The sequence below is a fragment of the Phaenicophaeus curvirostris genome, chromosome Z (assembly GCF_032191515.1).
Source record: "Phaenicophaeus curvirostris isolate KB17595 chromosome Z, BPBGC_Pcur_1.0, whole genome shotgun sequence".
Lineage (NCBI taxonomy): Eukaryota > Metazoa > Chordata > Aves > Cuculiformes > Cuculidae > Phaenicophaeus > Phaenicophaeus curvirostris.
Window position 1 is genome coordinate 16714581 of NC_091431.1, and position 12521 is coordinate 16727101.

General features: G+C 35.3%; 1 protein-coding gene across 2 annotated transcripts in view; it reads left to right on the forward strand.

The window, feature by feature from the left end:
- KIAA0825 (KIAA0825 ortholog) overlaps positions 1-12521 on the forward strand; it is a 229485-nt gene that overhangs the window by 87627 nt on the left and 129337 nt on the right. For both annotated transcript variants that reach the window (XM_069881056.1, XM_069881057.1), the window contains 3 exons: positions 3684-3840; positions 8291-8443; positions 12234-12328. In XM_069881056.1, coding sequence (XP_069737157.1) covers positions 3684-3840; positions 8291-8443; positions 12234-12328 — 405 coding nt within the window. The remainder of the gene's footprint in view (positions 1-3683; positions 3841-8290; positions 8444-12233; positions 12329-12521) is intronic.

Consider the following 12521-nt stretch of genomic DNA (forward strand, 5'->3'; position numbering starts at 1 on the left):
CTTAATTCCCTTGTTGAAACAGTAAACTGCAGCTGTTTTATCAGAACAGTGTCTTTCTTTGTAAGACTTAAGGATTTCATATTTGTGGACAGTTAACTTGGTGTTTCTTCCAGAATGTGAACAGGTACACTGAATAGAAGGCACCACGATATATTTATAAATCAATTTCACTATGGTGATTAAATTTAGAGAGACTGTGAAAAACCTTTCAGTGTTCATTTGTGACTAACATGTAAGCGTACTTCATATTAAAACATAATAGACCCTGAGGACAAGTAGGATATATCAAAACAGGACAAGGAGAGTACCCTGCTGTGCCTTTCTGAGGAAATATCAATCTTCCCTGCAGATTTAACATTCAGGTCCAAGTATTTTAAATCCTTACAGTGATTTTTCAAGGAGTTGTGTACATGTCAATGTGTTTCTAGTCCAGTCTATTATAACACTGAAGTTGTGTACTGTTCCATAAAAATACTATTCATCAGCTTTCCAATATTAGACTTATTGGAGTTATATGACTGAATTAATTAAATTTTTGAGTACTGAAAGTAAGATCGCTTTAAATGAATATTCTTGAAGGTTGCAGTCATTGCTGTCCTGACAGTAATTGTCCATATAAACAAAGGATGCAGTGATTGTGGGTTGGAATCACTGGTATCAGTGAAGAGGTTTTGATGCAGTGCTTACACAGACAGTTTCCCGTGAGTTAACATGAGTAGCACTAAGCAGTAATAGTGTCACACGAATCCTCATTGACATTGACCTTTCTAATCTTTACATTTCCATTTAATACTAATTTACTAGCTCTAATCCAGTGATTAAAAGGTTGAAGCCAGATGCCAGTGGCTGAAAGAGTCATAGAATAAAAAGCCCATAATGATGTGTAAATTGATACTTAACAGAATGGGTCCATAATACAATTTCTAATGTCACTGAGAGAAAAGGTATTAAATAATACAAATGCTGGGTAAGGCAATGCTGTAGGTAACCTCTAAAAACTCAAACTTTAGTATTTACACTTCTTCTGAAGCTGAGAATTTTAAATTAACTATTATGTTTTATTTTCTAACATATACTGAAAATGCCATATAATCTATCAAGTATCAGAGTTTGGGAAGTGAGTGTGGGAATATATTTTCTGGGTCAATATTTTTTTCAGTGTCAACAAAAGTGAGAGCTAGTTTGTGACTAGGGCTTCTAAAGTAAAGATTTTGAAACTGAAGAATGTGTTAACTACTCAGTTGGAGAGCAGACATGTGATGCAGTTATGAAACTAAGCGCCCTGACTTCAGTGAGATTTCTGCAGTAAAGTCTGGCATAAATGTTATTTTCCATTTTATATTCAAATATCAAGAGCTGATTTCTAGGAAAAACATAATCTAGTTAATAAATAGCTGAGCTATGCCATGTAGAGATAAAGTATTATAAATGCAAATTATAAAACTAATACATTAAAGCTGAAATTCAAATATCAATTAAACTAAGTAATGGTCACATAATCACTAAACAAAAAGCAGACTTTTCAACAGGAGATTTGTGATGTTTATGAGGTTTGTTTGAAATATGTATGGTTATATTTGAAAATCTAAGCTAATGTAAAACTATGTTCTGTAAAAAACTTTATATAATTAAAATATTTTATGAGTAAAAGTATGCACACACATTTTTATATAGATAGATATTAAAAATGTTTATAGACTTTTACTGGATACAATGTGTGGAAGAAAATAAAAATAATAAAAACCATAAAACCCAAAACTTTATTTGGGATTCACCTCTACAGTGGTGCAAACATCTTTGATGTGCACTGGAATGTCTTGCTTGATTTCGTGTTATGTTATTTTTGTCAAGACTGCTACCTACACATGAAGTCTAAATATTATGTAAGTTCTTCCACTGTGTCATCCAAATTGAACTGAGTTTTCAGGAAAATTTTAAAAAATAATAGTTTTAAGTGAAAGGTTCAGAAAGCAGCAGTGGTTTGCATTGCTCGCCTGGTGTATTGCCTGAAAGCATTACTGTTCATTAAAATAACCTTCACTTTACAGCAGCACCAGAGCCGTAAACAGTCACGTTAGATCCCGAAGAACACACGTCCCAAGAAGAAAAGAAATGTCTGTCTTTGCAAAGTAATTTGTCGAGTTGAAGATTATTGTTTTTCATCATGGTGACCCTGATTTGGTTGGCTGGGTGCATACACAGATTAAGATGAATGCAGTTATTCCTTGGCTGAGGTCTGCCTTTTTCAGGGCACATTCTTCCTAATGACATGATTGATAGGCAGTCCCAAATCCAGGGAGGAACTCATTAATCATAGTGCTGACTGAATCCAATCATCTGCTTCACCTGCACAGTGACGGACAAGGAAGGGTACGGTGTGGGTGTTGACTCTGATACACTCCTTTGTCAGAGGTCCTCAACTTTTTCAATGTCAGTCGCTCAGAAGTTTCATGAGAAACTCAGGTTGCATCTGTATGCGGCACTGAAGGATCAGCTTGAAGTGCACTTTAGTTTTACAGATCAATTTTTTTGAAGTTTTTCAGTAAAATACTCCATAATAACAGAGTATCACTGTCTTCTGTTCAGCAAAGAACAAAATTATAGTTTATATTTTGAAACCATTTGCTCTGTAGGACGTTCTGAAGCTGCATGTGGAAGCAATATCTGCTTTAATGTCCAGCAGCTGTGTAGCATTTAAGTGAGCCTGCAGGTCAAACAGCAACTTTCGGCGGAACTAACTTTGTAATCATGGCACACCTTCAACGTTAAACTGCAACTTACAGATGACTGTTTCAAAGCATTTGGGGTTTTTTGGTTTTAATTCTAAAAAAAATAAGATATTCATTTTCTTCACTGAAAACTCTTCTTTGGTAGATTGTAAATTAAATTAACCCAATAATGACTTTAGAAAGGATACTATATTCTGTTGGTCTTTCAACTTCTTGACACATCTGTTCGAAGTGCGAATATTTTATCTGTGTAGCAGCTCTAGTGTTGCAGGGAAATAATTAGTTCTAGTACTTTTTGGTAACACTTTACAATACTAAACAAGTACAGAGCTGATAAATTACATTTTTATGCAGAAAGAACAATCTAACAATAGAGTTCTGAATGCACATTTTTCAAGTCATTTGAACCTGTAACCTTCACAATTTTTTGTAGCAGAAAAACGAGGAACAGTACAGGGCAAAAAAGTTCAACAAGTGGCAAATAGGTACCTTTGAAATGGTTGTAACTATACCAGTGGGAAGAAAAAGACTTCAATTTAAAAATTCTAACCTATACTTAGAGTAATGGCTACCTTTCTGACACATTAATTAGACTGTAATATGTGCAGCGACAGGCAAAGAAAAATGTACAAAAGATCAAATGCAAATGCCATTTCTAGTAGCAAAGATACTTTTCTAGTGGAAAAGAAAATTAAAAAATATTTGCTCCTTGCATGTCCTTAGAGTAAAAAGTGTTTTATGTTTTCATCTTGCAGGTGAAAATAATTAAAATTTTTATAATAAAAAAGTTATGTATTTGTATAAAGACTTAAGAGCTGTATGTACAGGAAAAATTGTTTTGTGCAAGCCAAATCTTTATAAGTTTTATAATGTGTATTTTTAGCAGACTTTGCATTACTACTTGGATTTTTATAAAATTAACTTAAGAATATTTGTGTCTTTTCTATATTCTAGTGCCTCAGCCACAGTAGAATGCGCCACGTTAGAAGGAGGAGGTATTGCACTTGGATTCACTGAGCAGAAAATAAACATGATGGTCCTGGATATCTGCCACAAACCAGGTGGCAGCGAGTACCTGAGGCAAATTTATCACATCATCCGGCTCAATGAGGTAGGGAAAAGGCCTTTTTACCGAGCAATTAGGTGTGTACTGGCCTGAGGCAGCGTCTGCTGGCAGCTAAGGGTTAGTCAAGGAGGTGATAATGCTTCTTAAAGTCAATATGAAAACCTATATTGAATTGTAATAGAAACCATTCAGTTTAGGCTTTTCTGCATTTGCACAGAAAAGATAACTTTATGGGAAACAATGTGAATTTTATTTATGTACTTAAACAGTAATATGGCCCATAAACTTCCTTCAGATTCATACTGCAGACCATAGATGCATTTTAGGGGTTTGAACACAGTAACAAAAAAAAGAAAATTTAAAAAAAAAATTCAGCGAGGCTGTTGGAAAATTTACCGCTCCAAGAAGCAAAATTAAACGTGGTAAATCAATTCTTCTGATTTAAAAAACAAACAAACAAACAAACCCTACGGCTGCACTGAGGAAATAAATGCATCCACATGAAAACCTTACTTAATCGAGATAACTCTGCTCAGCTAAAGTGCTTTTGAAATTACAGTAAACAAATTCAGATTTGTTGGCTGCACATAGAATCTGGGACACGTAAAAGAATTATCTCATTATTTTCTAAGGCTGTACTAAATTGCCTCAAGTTACCAAAAGCATTCTGATTTTACATAGTGAAATAAACACAGGTTTGTTTAAATTGTATCGTAACACAGATCTATGCTGCTTAATTAAGAAGGTTCTGTTTATTAGCTTTAATTACCAAATTACTATTCCTTGAATGCATAAGCAAGTGCTGTTAAGATCATTGCAAGTGTACAGCACTGTTTATAATAAAATGCAAAATAAGGCTAATATAGGCACAGGCCAAGATTTTTCTTATTTAAAAAAATTATAGAAAAAAATCTGATTAGGCAGCTATGTCTGTGTGAAGGAAACAGCAGCTCAGTACTGGCACTGAGCTTCTGAAAATCAGATCCACTGTTTAGTTCTTAAGTTTAGGCTTAACAGCAACCTTTATGCACCTGCATTTGGAAGCCTTGAAAGCAATGTAAGCATCCATGTAGAGATGGCAACCTAATATTAATAAAATACAGAGTCTTTTGAAGTTTCATCTCAAACAATTGAAACAGTGCAGGAAGTGAAGTGAAAATTATTACTGTAACACAGTTCAAACCAAACCTTTTCACCTGGAGCACGTTCAGGATTATTCTCAAGTATAACAGAGTAAGGAAAAGATGATGAGCAAGACCTCCGAAAATAGCTTATAATCCAGTAGTTAGGGCAGTCGCCTAGGGGACAGGATATGCAGGCTCAGATCTTTATTCTGCCTGGTTTAGACTGGGGAATTTGTGGCTCCCACATCTGAACTAATTCCCCAAACCGCTAGACCATTACCTACCAGCAAGGAACTCCATCCCATTCCCTTTTGGAGTTGTTTCACTTGGTAGAAATTGCTGCAAAAATCCATTCCAGGGTCAAAAATAGAATCACACTCTAGCCAAAGAGGAAAATGCCCATATCGGTTTCTGGAGACTGGATCCAAATCCGACTCCTGTGAGTATTCAGTTATTTATACAAAGTGGAGCAGCTCCAATAGGAGATAAGAGGCTGAGAGAATTAGGTGGAAAAGGGACTTTAGCCTGGCTTCCCACATCCCAGGTGTCTCTCCTTGAATTTCTGCAGCTACTAAGAGCTTTGTTAAATATAGAACATTTCTCAGTGGAAAAAACTGTCTTGGTTTTTTTTTTACAAAAAGAAGAAAAAAAATCCTGACCAGCTTGAGTCACAGAAGGACTTTACCATATGACTTCAAATTGCCTTTGAAACCATTATGAAATATTTTAATGCTTTGCATGGTATTATGATAATGCACTTTTCAGTACTATTTTTGATAACTTATATGTTTAATGTGCCTGACTACAAAGAAAGAGACTTGATAATCAGCTCAAAGGTCCATCATTTTGTTTGGAGACTTCTCGGACTATCAAGGGATCATGTTCTTAAAATTAGTTTGGAGATCTTTATGTTACACCGCTTAATAATTGCATGTGAATAGAGAACAAAATGAGGAGACAGAACATTGTTCTCAATAGCTTCCCTTAGAAAACCAGGGGGAAAGGTATGTAGATTCTTGAAAGCTGTATTTGGAAGTATAGCTCTGATGTTACAAAGATCCATAGTAGATACTGTAGAACTCAAAACAGCCTCCAGCCCTCCAGGTATCAAAAAGAATAATAATTTTTAAAAGTGTTTTTGACTAATGGCTACCAAAGGAAAACTAACTCTCCTGAGCAGTCAGGCTCAATAATATTCTGTTGACTTGTTTCATGCCCAGTCATTGATAGTGAGGATACAGCTCACGTGTTGACAAGTGTGATTTCATTTCTCTTTATTTGCACACTTTTGGACAATGACCCATTCAGGCTCTACAATTTATGCTGTACAAAGTAGTTAATTTACCATTTTTTAATAAGTCTCTTTGTCAAAACTTCATTTTACAGTATTCCAAAGACAGAAAAGTGCATTTACTGGGAGATGAGCTGTATACCAATCAAAATGTTCAAATCCTAGCAAGCATGGACAGTGATTTTCAATATCTGTACTGGAAACCCAACAGAATCAGCTTCCACAGGCTCTGTGACAGGTTGCTTTAGAGCTGTCTACAGACTTTGTGAATGGGAGGCAGTACATGTACAAAAAACCTGGTAAATGTATAGAAACAGCTTTACAATAACCCCCTTCCCCATGACTTTAAAAATTTTGTTATGGCATGAAGTCATAGATGAATGGGGAAAAAAATCCCAGACATTTCCGTAGGCTGGGAAAATATAGATAAGAGAGTAAGGGTGTGTTTTCACAGCTGGATCACACTGGTATGTTAAAGTAAAAAAGATCTGACTTCCTTTATTTTAAAAACAAAGATGGACATGATGATTTCATGATTGTCTGAAGCAGTCCTGAGAATTGGCTGCCACCAGCAGAGAGAGACAGTTCTGCCCTTCTGCCTTCCCACTCCTAGGCCCTCCTTTGTACCAGTACAAGAAACTGTGTGGCTTGTTTATCTGGCTGAAACCTTTCTTTTTCCTGGCTGATTTCACAACATATGCTGGTGCCAACATGAGATAGAGAAGCAGTTACAGTCAATGTCAGTTGGGAGGGAATTGTGTCGTTCAGGCCAGACCACAGTTGGATCAATTTGAACTGATGATGAAATTATTCTCTTAGAAAGACCTGCTGAGTAGCACAGGTTGCCTTCACAAGTTGTTTGCATGTTCCTTCAGCTGCATCTGAAAATTTTTCTCTTAGAGTCATTGAATAGTTTGTGTTGGAAGGACCTTAAAGCCCATCCAGTTCCACCCCATGCCATGGGCAGGGACACCTCTCAACTGGATCAGGGACTCAGAGCCCCATCCAGCCTGGCCTTGAACACCACCAGCATTGGGGCAGACACCACTGCTGTGGGCAACCTGGGCTGCGGTCTCACCACCCTCATAGGAAAACATTTCTTCCTAAAATCTCCCCTCTTTCATTTTAAAACCATTCCCTTTTGTTCTGTCACTGCACTCTGTGCTAAAGAGCTCCTCCCAATCTTACCTCAATGATGCTGCAAAGTAAGAGAAGCATTTGCATCCACCTGTCTTAATGAAGACTCACCTTGAGTACTTGCTCAATGTTATGGAAATCCTATCATTATGGACTTAATTTTAATAACAATAAACTGTTTAATCACAATAGTCCTTCCAGGAAATAGATCTGTAAGTGTTTCATTATCTAGCTCTTGGTAAAATGCTTCTATTTAATCAAAACACTTTATTGGCATGCAATAATGATTTATTTACATAGTAGTTTAAGAAGTGAAAACAGAGAAGATTGTGGCCAAAATAATCATGCCTCTGTTACAGTATAGTTTCTGAAATTGCCATGTAAATCATAAATGACTTCTAGTTCTTGAATACTTAAACAATTTAAAACATCTTTGAAGAGTGGGAGCATTTTTTCCTGTGTTTAAACAACTGGCTTGAGCACATTCATGAAACAATTAATTTATAATTGGGTAGCAGCTATGTAATGCCATCAAAAAAATAACTTTAAATATTTGTATATAGCTTATCTTGTAAAATAAATTATATAATAGCCATCATGCATTACAACAGCTCATAGAAAACATTTGGTTTTCTCTATCATGTATATCTCACAGATATGTATTGAGAGCTGATATATGTAATTGATGAGAATTTCAAACCAATAGCTTAAATTTTTCTGATTTGCTTCAGTTGAATGCATGTTCATGGAAGTTATTTATGCTTTGTTGTAAAATGGTATTACTTTTTAAAAGGTAAGATTTTGTAAAATTTTGTAAGAGGTTACTTATTCTCTCCATTAATATAAGGATCTTCTGTCAAGAACACCGTGAAGTTAACTTGCAAATTTCACTTGCAAAAATAGGTGGCATTTATTGTTTTGCGGTTGCATTTTCTTCTAAAAGGGATATTTGGAAGAGCAGCTGTACTGTGAGAATTATGAAGATGGTGTTGCCTCCAGCCAGTGCCTGCCTTTGATACTGAAGTGCAGAGATGAGCACCCTGGCTTCAACCCTTTCCACGTCTACAGACAGTCTTCTGCAAAAGTGTTCAACCAGGTTTGTGAAAATCTGAAAACTTGGTTATCATATAATTTTTATTTGTGGATCTTATTACAATCATGATAATGACAGAGACTGAAATTATGAAAAAGGGATTAATTGCATGCATTCACATTTGATGAAGTGCAAAGGAATATTATTACTTGGTAATCTGATGAGGGCACCCTCTACAATAGCATGGTGTTCAAAAAGTCATTATTGTCCTTTTATCAGAATTGTGGCATGTGAGAACAATTTGCATTTACTTAGACCTTCTGTGTTAGCTCAGTGTAGTGAAGGAAAGCCCATTAGTAGCAATGACATTTATTACATCTGTGTAATGGCACATAGGGCTAGTCTGAGTCCTTTGGAAAATCATGGCATGGCTCCAGGTGTGCACTTAGAATCTTCCTGATGACTCTTGCACAGAAATGCTGAACATTAAAGCAAAGGATTCTCTGGAAATACAGACATTGAACAGAACGGTATCAATAAACAGGGGAAAAAAGGTAAAAAAATGAAAGCATCCATTTTTCGTATTTCATTAAGCCATGTTAGTGATATTTAAAGAGTTTCAAATAGAAATTAGTTTCCTGATAATGGGACGGTTAAGCTAGTTGCGTATCTCTGCCAGAGCACCACATAGAATCATAGAATCATGTAATGGTTTGGGTTGAAAGGGACCTTTTCCAGCATGACTCTGCTTTTAAAGTGTAATCTCCTTTACCAGTTTTGAGCATTTTGGGTGGTTTCACTAGGTATATTGCTGTAAAATGTATCTGCTTTGGGTATTTGGTTTGGGTTTTGTTTTTTTCCTTAGTTGTTTATCATATTCTTAGTCATTGTCATGTTGACATTAAAATGTTAATACCCTGAAAAAGGAGATTAATATCAATTTCACAAGGCTTTCCATGTGTCTTTTTGCTTCTTCCTTTATGCATATCTTACATGGCTAGAATTTTGGGGGCCGCAGAGTCACTTACTCCAGTTTTAAATGCAGACAATAGTTTACCATGCCTCGATTCTCAACTCATTAATAGTGTGGTAGAATAAGACCTTCAAGCAGTGACAACTCAGGGCAGAATTCTTCTGCTATGACAGGTTTGCAGTGCTCTGTTAATCCACAGATGACAAGGGATAGTTCACATTAAATTGCTTTGGATTTTGTAAACTTTAAGCATAAAGTTTATTACTTGAGTATGGAAAAGTATCATAAAATAAATAAAATAATAAAAAAGAAAAAAATAGATAATGGACCTTAAAGTACCATATGCCAACTCAGTTGTTGGCAATGACGGACGTTTTCCTGAGCTTACTAATGTTATTAAATGATTTAGTTCCCTTTACCATGAAATTGCACATTTATTTAGTGGTGTTGGACTGACTGTTCATTAAATAGTGGTCAGTATAGCTCACTGTCTGGGTTCATATGAAAATTATTACCAGTGTGTGTAGAAGATGCCAGAGGGCTGGAAAGGAAGAATCTTCTGAAATGATGTATTTCTTCTTAAATTCATTTCTTACTGGTTGGCCACTGCCATGAAGCTTAGGAGTTTATAATCCATGATGAATTTCTTGATTTTATTTAAATATGTTTAAATGAGATGTGTTTTTAATACATCAACTAACAACTTATCCTCTTATAAATTCTAAGTTCCAGCAAGGTACTGGTTTCACAATATATTCTGTTGAGGTGTTAGATAGGTATTGCTTTTTAAAGCTTTTCTCTCAGAAAGCCCAAATGGAGTAGTTAATGCAATACTGCTTGTGAGCCCAGAGAAATGGTTCAGCCCTAAACAGAGAATGCTTTTTTTACACTGCACTATATAATCCACACTACACTATACTATAATATAATATAATGGCATGTCTACACTGCACAATGTGGACATGCTCTCCACCTCCTCAGAAAAGAATTTCTTAAAATAAATTATTTGAAAAGCTTTCTGAAAAATAATTTGTATTGTTTGTTGGTGTATGTAAAAATTGCAGTACACTAAGGTAGTTGAATTTTCTCTCTAAAGTTTTCCTAATTTGGCCCTATCATGTCAAATTTAGTAAGATAATAACAATTTCTATGAATTTTACTGGTCCTGAAAGAAAAGCCGCTGAACCGCTATTTTGAGATCAACTCTAGCACTTTTATTAATGATATGTAAATTTCCTACCTTCTAACCCTGTAGTGTAGTAGCTGATTCTAGGAAGTATGTCATTGCTCTTAACAATTCAGCCACTTCATTCTTACATTCCTGTAAAAAATCTTGAATAATCACCATCTGGTCCTAGTAACTTGTTGCTCTTGATTTTATCAATTTGTCCTGACACCTCAGTCTCTGCCAGTGCTGCTGCTCCTCTATTGTCTAATGAGATTAAATCTGAGCTGTGCAACTCCTCAACAGTACCGATGAAGAAAAATGCTACAGAGAAATTATTTTTTTTTCCTGAAGTGATTTTTTTTCAAATTGAGGCTTTATTTTTTCATAGAACTGATCAGTCTGGGGGACTGAATTTTTATCTGGCATACGTACACATTTTTCTATTTGTTTTTATGATTGTTGCTGCTGGCTGTTTAGCTTCTCGATTTTTTATCTCTTTTGATTTTACAAGTACTTCCTCCAGATGTATTTGTCTATTTTTAATTCAGTGTAGAGTATGGAACAGTTGCCTGTTTTTTCTCCTGTGTTGTTCTACTCCCACTCTTCTAACTCTTTTTCTCTTATTTCTTGTTTATCAGGTATTCACTGTTACTTCTTCATTCACTTTCCATTTTCACACTATATATTTCTTTCTTTAACTACCCTTGCTTCTCTTTCCTATATTTCAGCTTTATTTTTCCACATTACTTTGAAGTGCATGGAGAAAATTAAATTAAAAGAAGGAAGGGAATAAAAAAAGGAAGGGAATAAAACAGAGGTGGAAGGAAGGAGAAGGATTGCACTGATTCTGTTCTGCCAGTACCAAGTGCTGTCTGTTAAAGGAAAAAATGCACTGCAAGATATACTTTACTGTTCTTATTTATGTATCTTCTTCATGTTTTGACTTGATTCATCTTATTTTTTTTAAACTAGTCAGTGCTATTTCAGTGTTACAACAATAGGTTTTGAATTATTTCCTCCCAAGAATGTTGAATTCTAGTCACTGCTGGAGCATTACTGACAATGAAAGTTAATATTATGCAACACGAGTTACTGGTTTGTAAACATAAGAATGTTGTGTGTGGCCTTTTCTCTGCCCACAGTTATTGTAGATTGCTTTTATTTATTGAATAAGCAATATGGAGTTATATTTGTTCATATTGTCTAGACTTGCTGTTGTTTGTAATAACCATCTGGTGACTGGAGTGCCTTACAAAACAATAGGCAAGTAAAACATCACTCTAATTATGATACAGGTTACATCTTGAATTCTGGCTCTTCCAAGTTTTTCATGACAAACTTTTTGCTGACAGCATAAAATGTAAAATGCTGCTACATAAAAAGTTGCCTATTATTTTGCTTTTCAAACAGAGAGTCAGGCTCTCAGACAAAGTGGTTGGGCAGAATGCCATTAACAGTTGGAAGAATAATGGTTCTAAAATTGATTTATCTTTTTGTAAATAATGGCTACATCCCCAAATGGATTTATAAATTAATTGCTGTTTTATTGGAATAAAACCCTTCTTCTGTGGACATGATTGATATCATCTGTCTAAGTCCTTGTTCTAGACCCCCCTCCTTCTTGGTTAGTATCTCACAGCTGGAGCTTTAATTTACTGATCATATTAACACTGATTAATAACTAACAATACCTTCTTGCCATGTATCAACAGTCAACCATTACTGAATGGAACTGGGATTGGTCAAAGTTGCTGCCAAGTTATTTGGGAGTGAATCAGATGACCTTCAGGGTGCTGCTGGCACACAGGTAATGGGATTTGGGCCAATAACTGCACTTCACTTTAGTGTTTTTTTAACGAAGTATTAATCAATATACAAAGGTTTTACTGGTGAAATTTATAAAATAAATTATATATTCATTTTTAAATATGCCACTTTAAAATGGAGGTACTGATTGTCTATTTTATTTGATCTGTACGAAGATAGTTTTCAATTCCTGT